The sequence below is a fragment of the Schistocerca piceifrons genome, chromosome 5 (genome assembly GCF_021461385.2).
Source record: "Schistocerca piceifrons isolate TAMUIC-IGC-003096 chromosome 5, iqSchPice1.1, whole genome shotgun sequence".
Taxonomy (NCBI): domain Eukaryota; kingdom Metazoa; phylum Arthropoda; class Insecta; order Orthoptera; family Acrididae; genus Schistocerca; species Schistocerca piceifrons.
In genome coordinates, this window is record NC_060142.1 from 151120869 (window position 1) to 151142275 (window position 21407).

Genomic DNA, 21407 nt, shown 5'->3' on the forward strand with positions numbered 1-21407 from the left:
CACAACTGCCATTACATGCTTGTCCCACTTCATATCGCTCTGCAGTGTTACGCCCAAATATTTAATCGACGTGACTGTGTCAAGCGCCACACTACTAATGGAGTATTCAAACATTATGGGATTCTTTTTCCTATATTTAACGGAGACGCCTGCCCCATGGCGCTAAAGAATCACGCTTGTAGGCGTAACACTATTATTGTTCCTTTTTTCTACATATTTTTGTAATACAGTATTTCAGCCACCACTTCAAAATACAAATTTTTACACATGAAAAATACTTTAATACAAATCATACCTTCGTGGGCGTCTTCAGATGTGACTTCTGCAGAAGGAAGGCAGGGTAAGGTTGCTCAACTCGTACCCCTTAAGGGAGAATTATTGTATTTGGTAGGGTAATACAAATAATCCAAACTGTTTTGAGTATACTGAATCTTTATTCTTTAAGTCTTCAACCAGATTCCACACAGACACAAAAATCGTTTCTCAAAATGCGTTTTCAAACGTGTTTCTAATCTGTACTTCGGTACGATTACAGCGCCTGGTTTCCTAATCCCTGCCCCCTAAAGCCTATGTTGTGCTTGGGATAAATATTCAGCGAAGACATAATAAATCCATGGAATAATGTAACAAAACGTCACAATAAAAAAATTGCAAACTATAAACGCACCGTTACTTCCACAGCTACACGTAAAGAAACTACTCATAGGAAACAAAATATTTCTTAAGAAATTGTCTAAATTGGCATATCGAAAATCAGTTGTTTGCACACAGATATCTTAGAAATATTTCTTAATTTTACTTTCCACGACAGCATCTGTTACATTTTCTAAGTGTTGTGCCAATAAATCCCAGTCTTTGGTTTGCTTTCCCCACAACGTTGTCTATGTGGTCGTTCCTATGTAAGTTATTCGTAACTGCATTTCCTAAGTATTTAGTTGTATTAACAGCATTTAGATTTGCGTGATTTATCGTCTAACTGAAATTTATCAGGTTCTTTTTAGTGTTCGTGTGGTTGACTTAAAACTTTTCTTGATTTAGAGTTAATTGCCACTTTTTGCACCATAGAGATTTGTGTAAATCATTTTAATCATCTGATGATATTACGTGACCGTAAATGACAGCACCATCTGCAAACAATCTTAGAGGACTGCTCAGTTGTGTCCTAAATATTTACGTGTGTCAGGAACAACAGAGACCCTGCCGGCCGAAGTGGCCGAGCGGTTCTAGGGGCTACAGTCTGGAACCGCGCGAACGCTACGGTCGCAGGTTAGAATCCTGCCTCGGGCATGGGTGTGTGTGATGTCCTTAGATTAGTTAGGTTTAAGTAGTTCTAAGATCTAGGGGACTGATGACCTCAGATGTTAAGTCCCATAGTGCTCAGAGTCATTTGAACCGAGACCCTATAAGACTTCCTCGGGGATCGCCAGATATTACTTCTGTTTTGTTCGATGACTTTTCGTCAGTTATTACAAACTGTCACCTTTCTGATAGGACACACGAATCTAGTCATACAACTGAAACGAAACTGCACAGGCACGCAGTTTAACTAGAATCAAAATACTAAATTAAATACGCAGTTTAAAAAAAAAGAACTTTGTCGTTCACCAACCGCTGCTTTTCTCGAAAAGTCGTAAGTGGCTGAATACTACAAAAAAAAAAAAAAAAAAAAAAAAAAAAAAAAAAAAAAAAAAACACCGGTATTCTCAGATTGATTCTAATTTTTTGAAACTCTGCTCAAAAATCATGTTGTAATCGAGGATCATACCACCATTTTGACTTTAGGAATAATCATTGCTACGGGACGAAAACTGAGGTTGAAGTACTCAGTTTTTCGTGTTAATTTGTCCGTTTTAAGGGTCTAAAAGCAGATAAAGTGATATTACGTAGCCCCAGGCAACAGACCAGCTACTTTCAATTTTCACTCTAAACTATGAATAGTTATCTCCTTATATGATATCACAAGATTGTTGTGGCTGCCTCCGCTCTTAATCTTTTAAAGGAAATTGTGCATTTTTCTATATTTTTATCGGTACCACATTCCGCAAAATAATTGTAGATTAGGGACAGTGCGATTGTGTATTACAACTAATGGCAGACGGCGACAGCTGTTGTAACCGAGACCAAACAAATACCGAAAATTACAGACTATTCAGAACTAAAATAACGGTATCGATTTTAACCGGTCATTTTCTCCCATCCCTAGTTACTACACTACTGCTTTAATCTATCTGCCCCAAATAAACTCCTTCATCTGATGAAAAATGATCATCATGTGAAAAATGATCATCAGATGAAAAATGATCATCGTAATAAAATAAGAGTAATCAGCGCTTGCACAGAAATATTTAAGCGTTGGTTTGTCCCTCGCGCTGATCGAGAGTGGAACGGCAGAGAAGTAGCTGAAAGGTAGTTCGATGAACCTCTGCCAGGCACTTAATTGTGAATCGCAGAGTAATCATATAAATCTAGATATGTACCTTGAGAGTGAGGGAATTAAAATTTTTCAACCTTCGTTTGCTTTATACTTTTATTACAGGAAATAACAGAAATAATACACTACTGGCCATTAAAATTGCTTCACCACGAAGATGACGTGCTACAGACCGCGAAATTTAACCGACAGGAAGAAGATGCTATGATATGCGAATGATTAGCTTTTCAGAGCATTCACACAAGGTTGACTCCGGTGGCGACACCTACAACGTGCTGACATGAGGAAAGTTTCCAACAGATTTCTCATACACAAACAGCTGTTGACCGGCGTTACCTGGTGAAACGTTGTTGTGATGCCTCATGTAAGGAGGAAAAATGCGTACCATCACGTTTCCGAATTTGATAAAGGTCGGATTGTAGACTATCGCGAATGCGGTTTATCGTATCGCGACATTGCTGCTCGCGTTGGTCGAGATCCAATGTGTGTTAGCAGAATATGGAATCGGTGGATTCAGGAGGGTAATACGGAACGCCGTGCTGGATCCCAACGGCCTCGTATCACTAGCAGTCGAGATGACAGGCATCTTATCCGCATGGCTGTAACGGATCGTAAGGCCACGTCTCGATCCCTGAGTCAACAGATGGGGACGTTTGCTAGACAACAACCATCTGCACGAACAGTTCGACGAAGTTTGCAACAGCATGGACTATCAGCTCGGAGACCACGGCTGCGGTTACCCTTGACGCTGCATCACAGACAGGAGTGCCTGCAATGGTGTACCCAACGACAAACCTGGTTGCACGAATGGCAAAACGTCATTTTTTCGGATGAATCCGGGTTCTGTTTACAGCATCATGATGGTCCTATCCGTGTTTGGCGAGATCGCGGTGAATGCACTTTGGAAGCGTGTATTCGTCATCGCCATACTGGCGCATCACCCGGCGTGATGGTATGGGGTGCCATTGGTTACATGTCTCGGTCACCTCTTGTTCGCATTGACGGAACTTTGAACAGTGGACGCTACGTTTCAGATGTGTTACGACCCGTGGCTCTACCCTTCATTCGATCCCTGCGAAGCCCTACGTTTCAGCAGGATAATGCACGACCGCATTTTGCAGGTTCTGTGTGGGCCTTTCTGGATACAGAAAATGTTCGACTGCTGCCCTGGCCAGCACATTCTCCAGATGTCTCACCAAATGAAAATATCTGGTCAATGGTGGGCGAGCAATTGGCTCTTCACAATACGCCAGTCATCACTCTCGATGAACTGTGGTATCGTGTTGAAGCTGCATGGGCAGCTGTACCTGTACACTCCATCCAAGCTCTGTTTGACTCAATGCCCGGGCGTATCAAGGTCGCTATTACGGCCGGAGATGGTTGTTCTGGGTACTGATTTCTCAGGACCTACGCACCCAAATTGGGTGAAAATGTAATCACATGTCAGTTCTAGTATAATATATTTGTCCAATGAATACCCATTTATCATCTGCATTTCTTGGTGTAGCAATTTTAATGGACAGTAGTGTAATAACAAAAAAAAAAGATTTAAAAAACGATATCGGTTATTTTGAGTGGCTTTAAACCGATATAACTGAAAACGACTGGTTTCAACGATAACCGGCGTCCCTGGTGGCTCGCGATGCTTGGCCAGAAGCGGCCAGCATTCCCTGCCGGCGCAGTGCCGCGCGCCCGCCGTTTAGCGCGCTACCCCTGCGTGAGAACCCGCGCGCAGCCACTATTAAGGGCCACCCGATCCCAACCCCTGCGGCCGGCTTGTTATCCAATTAGGAGAGACGCGAGGAGCGCAGCCGCGCTGCATTCCTGACGACCCGCGCTGCCCGCAGACAGCTGGGCTCAGCTCGCTACGACTCGCCGCGAGCGCGCCAGACGCATTCACAATTAGCCGCCGCGTGTCCCCACGGCGAACGTTCCCTATACACATGAGCGCCCGCACTGTGCAGTCGCACTGCCACGCTACGCTACGCTTTGCGGTATTCGTCAACAATCTGCAGTTCGGTTGTGGTCTACGACAGCCGAGTTTCCACACACACACACACACACACACACACACACACTCGGAGCGCTGTGAGCCTTACAATGAGCAACCACAACTTTTTCCTATTTCATTTTTACCGTTGCAGCGTACCCACATATGGTTCAAATGGCTCTGAGCACTATAGGACTTAACATCTGAGGTCATCAGTCCCCTAGAACTTAGAACTACTTAAACCTAACTAAACTAAGGACATCACACACGTCCATGCCCGAGGCAGGATTCGAACCTGCGACCGTAGCGGTCGCGCGGTTCCAGACTGTAGCGCCTAGAGCCGCTCGGCCACACCGGCCGGGGTACCCACATAGCTAATGTCCTTAAAGCTGTCTAGACACAGACGGTGCATTCCAACGTTGAAAGTTGAGAATACCCAGTTTCTGACGTCATAGCCCGGCTAAAAAAACACTTTGGGGAGTCTTTCCGCGGTCTAAAGCGCTGCAGTCATGGACTGTGCGGCTGGTGCTGGCGGAGGTTCGAGTCCTCCCTCGGGCATGGATGTGTGTGTTTGTCCATAGAATAATTTAGGTTAAGTAGTGTGTAAGCTTAAGCTGTCGGCACACGGACCGTGCATCCGAACGTTGAGCATTGAGCGTGCCGAGTTTCTGACGTCACAGCATGGGAGTCTTTTCGAACGTGCAGAGGAATATCTGTCATGTCAGATATTCTGAGCGTGCGTCTGAGCGTTGACCAATGAGATGGCCCAACGCCACCTACGTCACAAGCACGCCGTCTCCCTTCAGTACAGAGTTGTGTGGCGCCATATTGGCATTCATTTAAAGTCTATACGTATATATGCCGTTTCGAGCACCAGCAAATTGAGAATCACTGCAAAACCCGTTGTTAACTGTGTGATTCGTTCCAATAAAATAATGAGAAACATCATATTCGCGGCAAAAGAATAATTGTAACTTGGGTATAATGAGAGTAGGCTATTTGAAGGCAGCGACACACTGAAGATCCACCCAAAACGCATTGTTCTTGGTACAATTTGTTATAATTAAATTTCAGTTAGTAACATATCTACGATTAGTGTTTTTAGCAGGTGCTAAGATACTATGATTAGTGCCAACACGGGAGATGTTGGTTTAGCGTAATAAAGAGCGTCAGTGTTCTGGAAAGATTTTTTTTTGTTGGGGCGGTGGTTCGCGTCCTGACACAACCATTTTTTTTTTCTTAACATTCACGTTTTTATTAGGTTCCGATACTTTATTATTAGTTTAATACAAGTGTAGACTATAATATTTGATGTTATGTAAATACAAGTTCACCTTTTTTGGGGGGGGGGGGGGGGGTGACTGTTCGATTGGCTTAATCTAAAGGACAGCTTGCGCTACTTGTTTAAAGATATTTTACTCCTTCTTCTTTTACGCTTCGTAATTCACATGTTGCAAAGATTCTGCTACTGGGTAGGGACAGTGATCAAGTAAGACTGACCTTGGAGTTTTTCTGAAATGTGGGAATCATGAAATAACGTTTATCTTACGCGGAGAAGGATTCCAAATTTGTAACGCACTGTCTGTAACGGAACTTTTATAAGCCTGTGTCCTTACTGATTGGACATGGTACTTTCCTTTTCGTGGACGATGGAAGAAATGTGCTTTTTAATAGAGCTAACGTGGGAATTACGCGCACCCGTTGAGTAAACAGTGTGATTTACGAACTAGAAACATCCATCAACTGCCGCTGGAGTGCGTTGCGATCGCGTATACCACGTTGGGGCCCATGTACCGTATGCACAAATCGCATCGTTCCTGAGCGTTCAGCAGCACGTTGAACTTGGCACGCTCACCGTTAACGTTCGACAGCACGGTCCGTGTGCCGACGGCTTTAGGGACTGATGACCTTAGCAGTTAAGTCCCATAAGATTTCACACACATTTGAACATTTTTTTGAGTCTTTCCAAACGTGCAGGGCAATACCTAGCGTATCAGATATTCAGAATGTGCTTTTGAACGTAGACCAATGACATGGAAGGACGCCACCTATGTCGGATGACGCCATCTTTATCAATACAGAGTCGTGACACGCGACTTTGGCTTTCAATTGAAGCTCGTATGTACAAATTCCATTCCTAAGCACCAGCAAATTGCAGGTCTCTCGAAAACTCGTCGTTAATTATACGATTTGTTGTAAAAAGTGACGGGAAATGTCATATTGATGATTAAAGAATTATTGTAACTTGGGTATCAGGCGAGGTGGCGCAGTGGTTAGCACACTGGACTCGCATCCTCGAGGACGACGTTCCAAACCCGCTTCCGTCCATCCTGATTTAGGTTTTCCGTGATTTCGCTAAATCGCTTCAGGCAAATGCCGCGATGCTTCCTTTGAAAAAGGCAACGGGCGATTTCTTTCCCGCCGGCCGTGGTGGCCGAGCGGTTCTAGCCGCTTCAGTCTGGTACCGCGCGACCGCTACGTACACAGGTTCGAATCCTGCCTCGGGCATGGATGTGTGTGATGTCCTTAGGTTAGTTAGGTTTAAGTAGTTCTAAGTTCTAGGGGACTGATGACATCAGATGTTAAGTCCCATAGTGATCAGAGCCATTTGAACCTCCGTCCTCATCAAAGCCAATGACTCGTCTCGAACATTCCTCTATATTCAGACTGGTTAGTTATGAAAAATCAGCTGTTGCGGATCATGTACACGAAACTGGCCAGTCTCTTAAGGGAATAGAAGAAGACTTGAAACTTCGCTCGTAGAAAAGAAAGGAAGGGAACTCGACTTGCTGGAAGAACTGGAGATACTCAATCATGAAAAAAAACAGCAGTATTCCGAATGAGCAAGGTAACGACAAGGGAATGAGCTTATTTAACATATTTGTAGAATTATCTCAAAGCAGATACATGATTATAAATTTGCAACGCCTCTTTAACGAAGTAGCTAGAAGCTGACGACCGTAAATTTAGGAAATGTGGAAAATGTAGGCGACCAATAGAACAGCAGTATGGTTGTGCCAATAGCTGCGCATACTAGATAATACCGCGGACACATCAGTTCGCAACAACCTCCGGAGCTCCGCAGAAACGTCAATTTGAAACTCTTAGAGCCCATGCCAGATTAGCAGGACGCGGCCTGCTGCAGTGTGCCGTGTGGGCTGAGACAGCCACTGGCAGAACTCGTTGATTTTAATGGAAGACGAGGACCCGCAGTCCGATGCGTTTTTATTCCACATTATTTTGTGAACACCACAAACGTGATGGTAGACTTTTCAGCGTTTTAATCTCATGAGCTAAGTTTTTTAACCTGATGATAAGATCATTGTCGCTCAAAACGGGCTGCTGAGTTGTGTAGAGCAAAAGTTACGGTTGAATGCTACCAATTATTACCGAGGTTAAGAGCATTGGTTTTGGCAGGCTATGGAGCAGTGAGTTACTACGAGGGGCGTTAAATAAATAACGTGACTTTTTTTTTTTTTAAAAAAAAAGCAGGTTGATTACATTCATCGTTTTCATACAACATGTAATTCCCCACTCTTTTGACTACAAAACCCTCTTTTTTAACATAACCTATGTTCAATGCAACGATCTTACGCCATACTACTGGGGGAGCCTGTATACCCGCATGGTACCTGTTATGATGACGACGAACGAGTCGTCGCCAATGTTGACTAGTGGCCAGTGCTAAGCAGAAACATATGAGTCACAGCACGTTTGTCAGGAACGTTGATAAGGTGCTGGCTGCACGGTCTGGATCTGCAAAGACTAAAATAATTAAAAGTCGTTGGTAAAAAATAATATACACTACTGGCCACCGTAAATGCAACACCCTGAAGGAAGCATCCGAATCAAGTGAAATTTACACCATGGGTTTGCAGCGATGAGATATGCAACTGATTAGAATTTCAGCGCAGACGCACTTCACGCGCACCTGTGGCGCCACCTCATAGCGCCATTTAAGGCTTGGCGATTTCGACGAGTGTACGTTCGGCACGTGTGTTTACCTTGTGGTTGTTTCACAAGATGATCAGTTATGCCTCGTAGACAACAGCGAACATCGTTTGATCAAGTATCCGAGTTCGACAGAGGAAGGATAGTGGCTTACCGAGATTGTGGATTATCATACAGAGAAATCGCTAGTCGTGTTGGACGAAACCAAACAACTGTAATGCGGATATGTGACCGTTGGATGCAGGAGGGTACGACGGACCGACGTGGTCGATCGCATTCACCTCGGTGCACCACTGCACGTGCTGATAGGCAAATTGTGCGCATGGCAGTGACGGATCGCTCAGTGACATCCCGAACCATAGCACAGCACATTGCGTCTGTAACGCATCATCCAGTGTCTGCGCGTACCATTCGACGCCGTTTACAGCAGAGTGGTCTGTCCGCAAGACGTCCATTGCTTCGTCTACCATTGACGCAGAACCACAGACGTCTCCGTCGCCAATGGTGTGATGACAGACGGATGTGGACGGCAGAATGGAATGATGTTGTCTTTATTGACGAGGCACGCTTCTGTCTGCAGCACCACGATGGTCGGATTCGAGTGTGGAGACACCGTGGAGAGAGGATGCTGGACAGCTGCATTATGCACCGCCACACTGGTCTTGCACCGGGTATTATGGTATGGGGCGGTCTTGGATATTACTCTCGCACGCCTCTAGTACGCATTGCCGGTACTTTAAATAGCCGGCGCTACATATTCGAGGTGCTGGAGCCAGTTGTCCTTCCTTACCTTCAGGGCTCGGCCACAGCCATATTTCAACAGGATAATGCGCGACCACACGTGACACGCATTGTCCAAAGGTTCTTCGTCAATAACCAGATTGAATTGCTTCCCTGGCCGGCTCGCTCTCCGGATCTTTCGCCGATAGAAAACATGTGGTCCATTGTAGCTCAACGAGTGACCCAGATTACATCCCCAGCTGCCACACCAGATGATCTTTGGCAACGTGTGGAAGCTGCTTGGGCTGCTGTACCCCAGGAACACATCCAACGTCTCTTTGACTCAATGCCGAGACGTGTGGCAGCGGTGATCTCCAACAATGGCGGCTACTCTGGCTACTGATTCTGGCAGGAACCACATGTCACAGACGTCTGTAAACGTAATCATTTGATACTTGGTCAACATGTTATCTACAAAATAAATTTTGTTGTGCTACCTCTTGTCTTTCTTGGTGTTGCATTTACGGTGGCCAGCAGTGTATATTGTACTTAAATGGTTGTGCAGGATTTTTTTTGGCTGCATACATATAATTATAAACAGATAGCTATTGGCTCCTCACTTAGGCCATACGTTACTAAGCGCCTGGTTAGAGGTTGCTTCCTACCAGCTGAAGGCTATGCTACTCTACTACTTGATGTCCCGAGGAAGAGTGGACGAGAGCCCTCTAGAAACTTGGTACAAGCCGCGGAGCGGCGCTAGCGGCGCTGGTCGCGACTGGTGGGTCCAACGATACTAATACGGGCCGCGGTCGATAACTGCAGCCCCTAACAAGTGTGGTATCGAACGTTGATATCACAGTACCACTCTACTGGTCGACGTCGGGGCCAACGTCTCGCTGCATCAATAGCCTCCCCATCATCCACGCACTGCTTGCCGAGGGCCAAACAGATGGACCTTTGTTGGTCTTTATGGTCTTCTGTTAGGCGGCGAGGAACTCAGCGGTCACACAGCTTCGAGTTCCCCAGCTGGTTGACCAGTGTGTCAGCACTACCAACAGCGACGTCCACTTGCGCTGCGAGGTGTTTGAGTGTGATCCGTCTATCACCTCGAATGAGAGTGACCGCACATCCCAGCATAGCAGGAGTCACAAATGTGTGCAGTTGGCCGGCACTTTAGAGATTGGACAGGTTTGCGCGACCTTTTTGCGATGATGACAGACGGCCCGCCCAGCGACTCGCCGTGCTTTTGATCACTTCGAGGTCTCCGTAGACACCCTGCAGGCTCCTCTAAATACACGCGATTCTCTGGTTTTCCGCGGAAACAAACTCAATGACAGTTCAAATGGCTCTGAGCACTATGGGACTTAACATCTTAGGTCATCAGTCCCCTACAACTTAGAACTACTTAAACCTAACTAACCTAAGGACATCACACACATCCATGCCCGAGGCAGGATTCGAACCTGCGACCGTAGCAGTCCCGCGGTTCCGGACTGCAGCGCCTAGAACCGCAAGACAATGACAGTTATCCGCTTGGTACATATCTCCGTTACAGGCGCCATTTTCAAGACTACTTGTGGCGCCGCACCTATCGGAACTTCCCGAAACTGTAGGGGCTGAAGCGAGAGCATGCCACGATGTCCCACAACAAATTTCGCGTTTTTCAAGCAAAACTGGGCGAGAAGAAAAAGTGTTTCATCATTTATTGAACACCCTCGTATTTATGTTCTAAATGCATATATGCCAAATATTTTTATTCGGCCAAAGTGTGACATAGTGGAGTAGTTTTACTTTATTACCAATAACAATAAATATTAATGGAGCTTATTTGAATTTGTGGTCACCATAGACACTAAGCAATAAATTATGTAAATTCCCAATAGAGCTGAGAATAATAACACAAAATTTTTAATCTAAAAACTGCACTCTCTCCATACAAGGCAAGTGGGATCTTAAAATGGAAAGGTATATATTTTAGCAAATGTTCATTACGAAACTCGAATAAGTAAGAATTTACTGTCAATCAGTATAATTACTCAGGCTCTATAACCTTGTCAAGGAAAGTGACACAAGTCTCCCTTTCTCTCATTCTAACGTCCGATTTCAGTTTGTACAATTTGGAAGAGGCAATTAGCATTTGTCCATTCTGACCTAAAAGACAAAATATCACCATTTTAGATACATTGTTTAGCTTCTTAATAGTCTGTATTGGTTTCACAATAGCTAGCTTCGAAAAACTTTTTTTGTTGTTTGTTGCTATGTAGTATCGGGTTTCTCTTTTCAGACGCGTAATTGCTCTCCAGCTCCGTGTTTCGCTCGGAGTTCTTGCCCCTTCCTCCAATTAGAGGCATCTTCCATCGTCTTCATTTGAAGAGAATCCTTTCGTAAGTTACCTCCTGTAGCGCGATATAAGTTTACCGTTTTTCCTCTTTTGGAATTATTCAGGACTAGAAAAATATTAGCAGTTCCAATACGTGCACTGTCTGCAATTGACGCCTCAGAACAAACGTAGTAGCCTAACAGGCTGTGGACTGTTACTGCCACCAGATGAGATATTCGGCTGAATGCTAAAACTTTCTTTCTGGGCAGACGACGTTGAACGACTTTGAACTGAATCCGCATTTTGTCCACTCGATAATTCTTAATTTGCATGCAGTATAGCCTAGTATGAGTCTCTACATATTACATTACTTTAGTTCCTGTCGCTCGTCATTTCATTTCAGAAAAAGTTAAAGGTTGAGACTAAAAACTACATTAGTGTAATTAATCTCCAGTACTGTCTGCACATATTATTCAGAAAATGATCTACTTACGTTTGACTGTATATTAATTGAAGTTCTGAACGATGATAAATTTCTCCCAGCGGGAAGAGCAATCAAACTGCAACCAGCTTGCTACGTCACGTCCAAATCTGTGCTCCATGTTTTATCAATACAAACACGTGGATATCAGTTCATAAACTCAATGTTTTAGACATTAGCACTTCGTTACCGAGAAACGGTAACGGCGCCTAATCTCTATTTTACCACTGTGACCGGTTTCGGATTACAGTGACAGTATTTAAATGCTTATACTTCTTTTATTACAATTTTAGATTTTGTCAGCAACACGGCGTCTGCTTTTTTGCTGTCTAAGAACATTTCAGTAGTTAGCGCCACGTTATATACTGCGTGGATGACTTGAATAACGCAGAAAAACATGCTAAAGCGCTTTCTTTCCCTGCCTTCTGACTACTGTAATAACCTTAGATATAAATATAAGCAGTTATCAGAATACCGAGTTCACTACGTTTAGCAAAATATACCAAACTTAGTAACTCCTGTTTTGCGACGTGTCTCGACCGAAACAATGACGTTCTCAAAAATTTCAATGGAAGAAGTGAAAATGCAAAATAATAAGCTTACATACTACTTAACCTAAATTATCCTAAGGACAAACACACACACCCATGCCCGAGGGAGGACTCGAACCTCCGCCGGGACCAACCGCACAGTCCATGACTGCAGCGCCCTAGACCGCTCGGCTAATCCCGCGCGGCTGTGCTGTTTCATAATGGCTTTGCAAATTTTAATAAAAAAAGAAATGAACTTATTTTACGCTCGTGGGTGAAATATTTTACTCGTTTGTTTTGAAAATAATATGCGCAAGCGAATTTTACACAGCGTAAGTTAATCATAATGTACCTACTTCTAAAAATCTCATGCGCGTATTCCAACAATAATTTTAAATATTCAGGAGCACACTAAATTTCTATTAACATTTTTCATGTCTACAGTCTAACGTTTGGAAACAAAATAATATAGACACTTCAAAGTTTAACCAAAGAAACACCCATGTGCACATGCAATTGTTTAAAAAATTATGTGCATGCAGCAATATGTATTTTATTAAAGTACATTCTGACGTTTATTTAAAATAAAATCATGCGCAAACCGTAATGTAATCTCCGTTAAGGTAATTTGTGTTAACATTTTAATAATTAATTCAATAAGCCGCACACTCACAATTTATTACAATAGTGCCACTTTTTTTCAAGCGCTGTATATTAAATTAAATTACAATTTTTAAAAAAAAAAAAAAAAAAAAAAAAAAAAAAAAAAAAAAAAAAGATTTCTGGTTTGCTAGTCATTTGTAATACTGCAGCCTATTGTCGAGATCCATTACATAAATCTAATTCACAAGTTAAAAAGAAAAAAAAACTCAATTCATTGTCCAACGTGCTGGCACACGTCTTTGATCCTGTTATATGTGTCCTGTCAGTCAACGGGGCAGTAGCCCAACAGTGATAAAACTCATTGCAGAGTGCGAGTTTACACAAACTCTTCACATTATGTAACTTGCACACGTGCTCAGCTAGCACTCCGGTGACGTGGAACAGAGCGCCGACACAGGCAGAAGCATGCCGCGGCAAAACAAAAGCATGCACAGTACAGGGCAGTCACAAAAAGAAGAGCCAGTGCTGTTCGCCCGGTACTTACATTTCACTCCTGCAGCGCGCAGCGTGGAAAAGAAACAAAAGGGAAACAATTAATGTGGCTGTAAAGGATGTCACAAATTAAAACAATACACAGCGCAGGCTGGCGGAGCGCGCACAAAAGAAAACAAGGGGTGGCCAAACACCAAACAGCGGAACCCAACTGCCCGCAACGCATGCACTCGCCAGCAGGCGTCCTCACCACGAGTCGACGATAGAGCACACGCAGCTTACAACGAAGCACAATTTCCTTCTATTCTAAAAAGAAAAACACATATAATTTACGAGTGTCATATAGAAAGTCGTAAGCAATCCATTGTTAAAAACCAAAAATCGGGAGATTCAGTTTTCTGGCGTTCCACAAGGCCCTCTGCGGTTCCTTATCTATATTGACGATTTTTTAGAGACAATATGAGCAGCCGCCTTAGACTCTTTGCGCCTAGTAAACTCATCGGAACATCAAAGCAAATTGCAAACCGATTTAGAAAAGATAACTATATGGTACGAAAATTGGCAGTTGACCCTAAATAATGAAAAGTGTGAGGTCATCCACATGAGCGCTAAAAGGAACCCGTTAAATTTCGGTTACACGATAATTCAATATAAAAAAAAAGGTTCAAATGGCTCTAAGCACTATGGGACTTAACATCTGAGATCATCAATCCCCTAGACTTGGAACTACTTAAACCTAACTAACCTAAGAACATCACACATCCATGCCCGAGGCAGGATTCGAACCCGCGACCGCAGCAGCCGCGTACTTCCGGACTGTAGCGCCTAGAACCGCTCGGCCACCGCAGCCGGCAAATCAATCAAATCTAATGGCCGTAAATTCAGCAAAATGCCTAGGAATTACAATTACGGGCAACTATATTCGAAAGACACAGAAAAAGTTGTGGGAAAGGCCAACCAAAGACTGCGTTCATTCGTAGAAGACTCAGAAGATGCAGCAGATCTACTGAAGTGACTGTCTACGTTAGGCTTATCCGTTCCTCTTTTGGAGTACGGCTGCGCGGTCTGGGATTCTTATCAGATAGGATTTACGGAGTACATCGAGAAGGTTCAAAGAAGAGCAGCACTTTTCGTATTATCGAGAAATAGGGGGAGAGAGTGTCTCGGACATGATACAGGGTTTGAGGTGGATATGATTAAAACGAAGGGGTTTCTCTTGCGGCGGGAACTTCTTACGATATTTCAGCTTTCTCCTACAAATACGAAAATATTTTGTTGACACCGATCTACATAGGGAGAAATGATGATCATAATAAAACTGGCAAATCAGTGCTCGCACGGAATGATATAGGTGTTCGTTTTTTACGCACGCTGTTCGAGGCTGGAATAGTAGACTACTATTATGAAGGTGGTTCGATGAACCCTCTGCCATGCACATACGTGTGATTTGTAGCGCATCCATGTAGATGTAGATGTAAAAATCACCAGATACGAGTGACCAAAAATTGCGGCTCATAATCTTGAGACAAGTGTGTGCGTCTTTATCCTGTGACGTCAAAAAGCTATATAATGGCTATAAGAGTGCAAATGAAAACACTGAAACAGTGGTTTGCAACATGCGGGTAATTACTCCCTGAGGGGTACAATGAAATTTTCTGAGGGTTAAAAACCAAAAGATTCGAATCTATTTCAGTGACGATACCAAATTACTTTCAAAAGATCATTACTATTACAACAATTCTGTAAGACTCTAATATTGATTATATAAGTAATCAATTATCAATTTTTCTCAGTTAGTAGCATTAATGCGGTGGAGGTTATAGGTTCCTCACATAGTCCACCCTTTCACACACATGTTGTGCTTTTTCCTGTGCATCGCTTATGATAAAAGTGAGGTATAAACGTAACATCTCAAGAAAATGTCTTCTCCAAGTTGTAGATAGTACCTGCAGTAGTTCGGATACTGCTTCATTACTCGCTTCGAAAAAGGGTAATGAATTACTTGACAGCACGACACAGCAGTAACTACAGAAGGGTTACTATAGTGCTGTACACAGTACTACTACTATTACTACTACTGTTATTATTATTACTATTACTGTTATCGGCTGTTGTCGGACGCGAAGCTTTAACAGCCTAAAGTCTTCCAGTTTCTGCCAGTTCAGAAGTAAGGAGTGCAGCAATCACGTGATTACGAACAGTAAGTATAGTGCACTCATTTTAAGTTGGTTGATTTTAAAATGAGGTAGCAGTACGCAGGTCGAGCACGTGCCGCAATGGAGAGGAGTAATGCAGGGGAAGTTTGTTTTGTAACAAGCGTTTATCTTCACTGTGGATAGCTTTATCTGAGGAGGAGTTGTGGGAACCACTTGCGACGCACCTCGAATTCCTTCGTCATTCATTCTAAAACAAAACACACATTCAGAGGAGAAAGTTGGTGTGTCAATCTTAAAATGCATAAGTTTGTGAGACGATTATATATGCGAAAATTGGAACAACATGAAGGAAAGTAGAAAGCCAGCTGCAGCAACCAAGCTGCAGTCGATGCTTTCAACCAATTGGTTCAAATGGTTCAAATGGCTCTGAGCACTATGCGACTTAACTTCTGAGGTCATCAATTGCCTAGAACTTAGAACTAATTAAACCGAACTAACCTAAGGATATCACACACATCCATGGCCGAGGCAGGATTCGAACCTGCGACCGTAGCGGTCGCTCGGTTCCAGACTGTAGCGTCTAGAACTGCACGGCCACTCCGGCCGGCTCAACCAATTGCTACGTGAAGATTGGAATATGTATTACGCTAACTGAAGGTGGAAGAAAGCCTGAAACGCGTATTTATATAACTGGCTGGTTGCTGTATTTCTTAAAATACACTACTGGCCATTAAAATTGCTACACCAAGAAGAAATGCAGATGATAAGCGGGTGTTCATTAGACAAATATATTATACTAGAACTGACATGTGATTACATTTTCACGCAATTTGGGTGCATAGATCCTGAGAAATCAGTACCCAGAACAACCACCTCTGGCCGTAATAACGGCCTTGATACGCCTGGGCATTGAGTCAAACAGAGCTTGGATGGCGTATACAGGTACAGCTGCCCATGCAGCTTCAACACGATACCACAGTTCATCACGAATAGTGAGTGGCGTATTGTGATTGGATTAGATTAGATTTACTTTCATTCCAATTGATTCGTAGTGAGGAGGACCTCCAGGATGTAGAACATGTCAGAAAAGCAACAATACATGCCGGCCGGAGTGGCCAAGCGGTTCTAGGCGCTACACTCTGGAACCGCGCGAGCGCTAAGGTCGCAGGATCGAATCCTGCCTCGGGCATGGATGTGTGTGATGTCCTTAGGTTAGTTAGGTTTAAGTAGTTCTAAGTTCTGGCGGACTGATGACCTGAGAAGTTAAGTCCCATTGTGCTCAGAGCCGTTTGAGTCAACAATACATGGCAAATATTTACAACTCAAACAAATAAGCTAATGTACCATTCCACAGGTCCCAAGTGGCATGGTCGTCATTTTTTAATGAACGCTATATCAAAGAATCATTTTACAAATACTAACGCACTGAATTTAAAATAATTTTTTAAAATTTATTTATAAGGTAATAAACGTGTAATACAACTACTAAATACTTATTTACAATGCCAGTAGTGTAATATAATACACAGCCGTGGAGCTAAACAACCAGTAAAATGGCTAAATCATTAGAAAGTATGTGATTTTATTCCTCAAAATCATTGTTCGAAAGACAAATATCGTAATGAAAATTATGTCAGTACTTCAGGCGGAATATTCTCTAAATCTCGAGAATGAAAGATACAGCACGTGGTGGCGACTGCTGTTGTACGAATGCAGTGATTAAAACGAAGCCAGCTGTGTTGATTGGTCCCCCATGTAGAGCTGATAAAGTAACTTATAACACTTAATCTATGACTTCTTCACATCTCGTGTTGTTAACAAACGTTTTACAAAAGCTAAGAAAAATTACTAGAACATTTACTCTGCTCGTTTGTCGCGCTTTTACGCTCGAAATCGACAAACTTTGCATAGTCCTGACATAAATTCGTAAGCAGCCATGGCCGATGACAATCTCATTAAAATTCTTCCCGCTGCAATGCGACGTCATCTCGTAAGATACTTAAAATGCTAGAGCAGTGGACGTTTCGGCCGTCTTGTAATTTTCTTCCACAAGGTATAGGCTATGCTATGAGGAAGGCTGCAGCTACACTGTTTTAGTATTTTAGCATTTTAAGTAATTGACAGGGCGACGTCCACAAGTATTTTAGTGAGATCTTCGAATCACCTTCTCCTGCTACTGACATAAATTCAGAGCCGGCTGACACAGGTTATTTTTCTGTATCACACTTGAAAACGTTTTTTATAAGGAAAAAAATTGAATTCGTGCCATTAAAACAGGGCTACGATGACGTAAATACGTTACAGAGTAGTACCGCAGATGCAACATAGCTTTAATATCAGTATTTTTCTTTAAATGAACTGTTCTTGAAACACGTTTCATTTTTTCCCCCTGTTCATTGCAGCAACGCGTCTGCCATTACCGTAAAAATTCCGGTTCTGCTGAAGTTTAGGAAGCCATCATGCGCCAGAAAAAGTCATTTACACCGAAGCTGCGGGACAGTTCCAATAAAATACTGGTGGAGCGCCCAATTAAAGGCGCAGCGTCGGCGCTGGAAACCAAAACTCCTCTCCGCGGTCGGTTACGCGTGTAGCCGCTACTGTTCATGAATGAATTCATTGGAAACGAAATGTATTCACGTCGTAAAAACGAATCAAATGAATAATTTATACGGCCGCCCTTTCAGTGAGATCGCCGTCGGAACCTAATAACAGCAGCGTAGTGCCCGCCGATCGTAGATTTACCGCTTCATTCACATTAATGTGTAATTCTGGCGGTTCCGCCCCGCCCTCCAGCCCTAAAGGGAATATCTCAGTGTTTCATCGAAAGTAAACGCTGGAACCTCCAAACAGTAGCCAGCCGAGGAGCACCCTGATTTAAAACTATGTCCCGGGGATCGGCTCCGCTTTCAAAACAGTCACTGTCCGGGTCCTCATCCGATAGAGGATGGGGGGTCTCAAGGTTCTGAAATCTGGGCGAGGTTTTGTACAAACACAGAAAAGATCAGGGCGCGCCGGCATAAATACAGTGTGCCCGAGAAGTGGCCATACACCTACATCAAAACAACATATTGTACAGGGTCTTAGGGATAAACGTGCAGATATTGTGATCATTGGTACCTTAATACATTTCTAATGTGTTCATGCGTTGCTGACGGCAAAACTTGAAACCCAGCTGCTCTTTTACGTAGAGACACGAATGATGCAACAATTTATTTCTCTGAGTGAAGAATGGTACAAGGGCTTCTCGGACACGCAACACAAAGTCGTAAGAAAGTTCTTGTAACAGACGAACCCAGAGCAGACGGGAAGAAAGCATCCTGTGTGGCTACAGTTTCGAACTCTTATACATTAACCAAAAATGGTTCAAATGGCTCTGAGCACTATGGGACTTCACGTCGGAGGTCATCAGTCCCGTTAGAACTTAGAACTACTTAAACCTAACTAACCTAAGGACACCACAAACATCCATGCCCGAGGCAGGATTCGAACCTGCGACCGTAGCGCTCGCGCGGTTCCAGACTGAAGCGCCTAGAACCGCTCGGCCACACCTACCGGCTATACATTAATCAAAAGTTTTTCTAACCACCGGCGTTTTTAGTTCTCAGTTTTCTAGACCCTACTCAGTGGTGTTTCGTAATGGTTTGATGCCTGTACTTTTTAAGCCACCGTGAGTTGTGTAGCAGAGGGTATATTGTGTAAAAATACAGTAATAATACAATTTCTCCGCCATTTCTATTCTATTCGTGGACGGTACGCAGGAAGAAAGACTGTTGGCACCCCTATGTAAGAGACCAAATTTCTGTAATTTTAGTATTCCAGTCATCACTGGAGATGTTTTTTGGAGGACGTAATATGTTTCTTGAGTCGTTTTAGAAGGCAGGATCTCGGAATTTCGCGGGTAAGGACGACCGCGACGCGCGAGGCTTTTCTTGTAATTTATCCCACAGTAGTTTGTTGAGAATTCCTATGAAATTTTATTTGTTGTTATTAACAAGCTCCGCACGCAATGAAGGCTCTTCATTTCACAATGCTTACAGACCAGACCAAGATGTCCAGAAGATTCCCTCGGCTTAAGCCGAATGCCATAGCTCCCCTTCTCCCCCAAGTCCTTCCAAATAAATTCCTAATTACGAGATATTAAGCCAATACCTTCGTCCCTTTTCCAAATAAATAGAATCAAAAATGTTTAAAGCAGTTTGAGCATCGGTCCCAAAGAGACAGAGCGTTCGCAGCAGCCCGCCCAGGCTCCTGAAGCTTGGGAATTAAATGTTAAAAAAGTAAAAATACAAAAGCCTTTAAAACAAGCGATAATGCTTTGCTACATAGTTCTGTCTCGACATTTGTTTTCTGAGTTCGTTAGATTCAGGATTTTCGTTATCTTCTCCGATGTGGTCAAAGAAGCGTAGTCAAATATTTCCGAAGTCTCCGACCTTCGAAGTCCGTGTCTAATCCGACAAAGCCTGCAAGATTTGCTTTTGGGTATGAATGTGAGAGTCTCTGCATAATTCATCGACTTCTGCGTTTGATAGTTTTCTGCGTTCTGCTGTGATTTTACCTTAATTTTTTTTCCAAATATCTTCCTGAAAATTTTCTTTAAATTATTTTTAGTTTCACCTCTTCACCAAACGTCACACTGTATGTTACAACAGATATGATAAGAGTTTTATATATGTGTTTATCTTAGAAAATTGTCACGTAAATTTGCTTCTTATCATGTCCAGCATTGCAAAATAACAGTCATTTATTTCTGGAGCCTATTAACTATTTCTTATTTGAGATTGTTGTCATTAGCTAGCTTGGTTCCAAGTTAAGTTACGAGATTTATTTTTCCAATTTTTTCCGTAGCAAGTTTTCAGGCATGTTCTGCGTTACTTACGTTATTACTCTACCAAACAAACCGTTGAGTCTTTTCTGTCCGTTCCCTTAATCTAGCTTGGTGAGGGCCACAGTCCGACGAACAGTACTCAAGACCTGTAACAGGATAGTTTCGTGCCTTAATTACGTTTCCTTGTGCTTCTTCAAATATAGTCTGAATTAGCACATGAAATGTGTTCTCAGTGACGAATATGGTCAACCGTCAGTTGTATAATGGAATGCCGACAGTGAAAATTTGTGCCGGACCGAGATTCGAACCCGGATTTTCCTGTTATCGCGAGCGGTCACCTTACCCTTAGGCTACCCGAGCACTCTTCACGGCCTGACCCAAACTTTCGTACGTCGTCAGCCATGTGTCTACAACCTTCACTCGGTACATTCATTATGTATATTCCTGTGCAGGGGAGACATGTTAATTGAAAGTCGTTTCCCTGGAGTTGGCGGCTAATTATAATATTGCAGTGCTTGCGTTGCTCAGAAGTACGATAAAATGTTCCTTCGGATATGATAAGATGTCTGAAGGAACAGACAGATACAGCGGCGACTACAGTCGTTACGAAATACAGGAAGTGTTTTCGCAGTTGCGAATGTGGACAACCATCAGCTGTATAATGGAATGGCGACAACGAAAATGCATTACATCTCTTTCATAACGTGTGTAGCCGTCGCAGTGCCTGTTCCTTCGGACATGCATACATGTTCCAAGGAACATTTCGACATACTTCTGAACAACACAAGCGCTGCAATGTCGTAATCTGAACCAATGTTTCGTCTGATCTGACATTTACATTTAATCTTTTAAGCCCTGCATGACATCTTCATACAGCATACTCAATAATCTGCGCTACACATTCTAAT

The 21407-nt window shown here is 43.1% G+C and overlaps 1 protein-coding gene across 1 annotated transcript in view; it reads right to left on the minus strand.

The window, feature by feature from the left end:
• Positions 1 to 21407, minus strand: part of LOC124798817 (neural-cadherin-like) — an 858611-nt gene that overhangs the window by 291939 nt on the left and 545265 nt on the right. The window contains exon 3 of the mRNA XM_047262347.1: positions 13571 to 13579. Within this exon, the coding sequence (XP_047118303.1) occupies positions 13571 to 13579 (9 nt within the window). The remainder of the gene's footprint in view (positions 1 to 13570; positions 13580 to 21407) is intronic.